Source organism: Eurypyga helias, unplaced genomic scaffold (assembly GCF_000690775.1).
Source record: "Eurypyga helias isolate BGI_N326 unplaced genomic scaffold, ASM69077v1 scaffold19650, whole genome shotgun sequence".
Taxonomy (NCBI): domain Eukaryota; kingdom Metazoa; phylum Chordata; class Aves; order Eurypygiformes; family Eurypygidae; genus Eurypyga; species Eurypyga helias.
In genome coordinates this window covers 15,786-16,664 of record NW_010226518.1, presented here as the reverse complement: position 1 = coordinate 16,664, position 879 = coordinate 15,786, and the positions used below count along the sequence as shown (strand labels likewise).

The 879-nt window shown below is 48.0% G+C and overlaps 1 protein-coding gene across 1 annotated transcript in view; it reads right to left on the bottom strand.

The window, feature by feature from the left end:
- LOC104510984 (potassium channel subfamily T member 1-like) overlaps positions 1 to 426 on the bottom strand; it is a gene marked incomplete at its 3' end in the record, with an annotated part of 38,111 nt that extends 37,685 nt beyond the window's left edge. The window contains 1 exon segment of the mRNA XM_010153420.1: positions 278 to 426. Within this exon segment, the coding sequence (XP_010151722.1) occupies positions 278 to 426 (149 nt within the window).
- Between the last annotated feature and the right edge of the window lie 453 nt (positions 427 to 879).

Sequence of the window (879 nt, the reverse complement as noted above, 5' to 3'; positions counted from 1 at the left end):
CCGTCTCAGGGCTGCCACTCAGACATGCTTTTGGCATATAAAAAGACAAGAAGCACTTATAAAAAATTTAAAGGAACTGGCTTTCTTCTGCTCCAGCTACCTATTTTATAATGCAACTTTGGAGCTGGTGTGGCTCTTTAACATAGCCATCAGAAGGATTTGACCCACCACCCCTCCAGCCTGTGGTGGCTCTAATCCTTTCCCTCTCATTTAAAAGATAAAAGGTGCTGCCTCCCCCACCCACAAAGCCCCACGCACCACTGCAGTCCTGCAATACCTTTGTCCGACATCACTCCCCAAGGATCCCATCCTCCGAGCCGGTAACAAGGGGCTCACCCCATGAACATCTTCCGTCGTCGCTGGTGGGACAGTTTTTACATGGGAATTGCTCTCGGAAGGGGAATTCTTCAGCTTGGCTCTTGCCATCCTGTGAGCTTCAGCTGCCTCTGTGACTTGCTCCTCTTTCCCCCCTGAACTCTCTCATACATAGCAATCCTCACCGCATTCAGTTTAGAGCTGTCGGCACGTACCATCTCCTTCCTTCTTCTCTCTCCCCAGTCACCGCTGCTCAGTGGAACAATCCTGCCCTGTGCATTTATTTTGGTAGTGAGGGGAGTCAAGGCAAACTCTCTGGCCTTGCTGCTGCAAGGAATTTGGTGCAAAACAACTGAGAAAACATCCACAATGCAGAGATTTCTGAAATGGCTTTGTTTAGTAAATAATGTAATTGCCTTGGCTGCCTCCTTTAAATAAACGATCACATTGCTCTTATCACCACAAGCAGGGCAGGGTCTGAGGGATTATTTTTTACCCGTCCCTGTTTTTCAGTAGCAGCGTGAGGGGGAGGAAGCTATTTTATCTTATTCCTCTGTGTAAAGA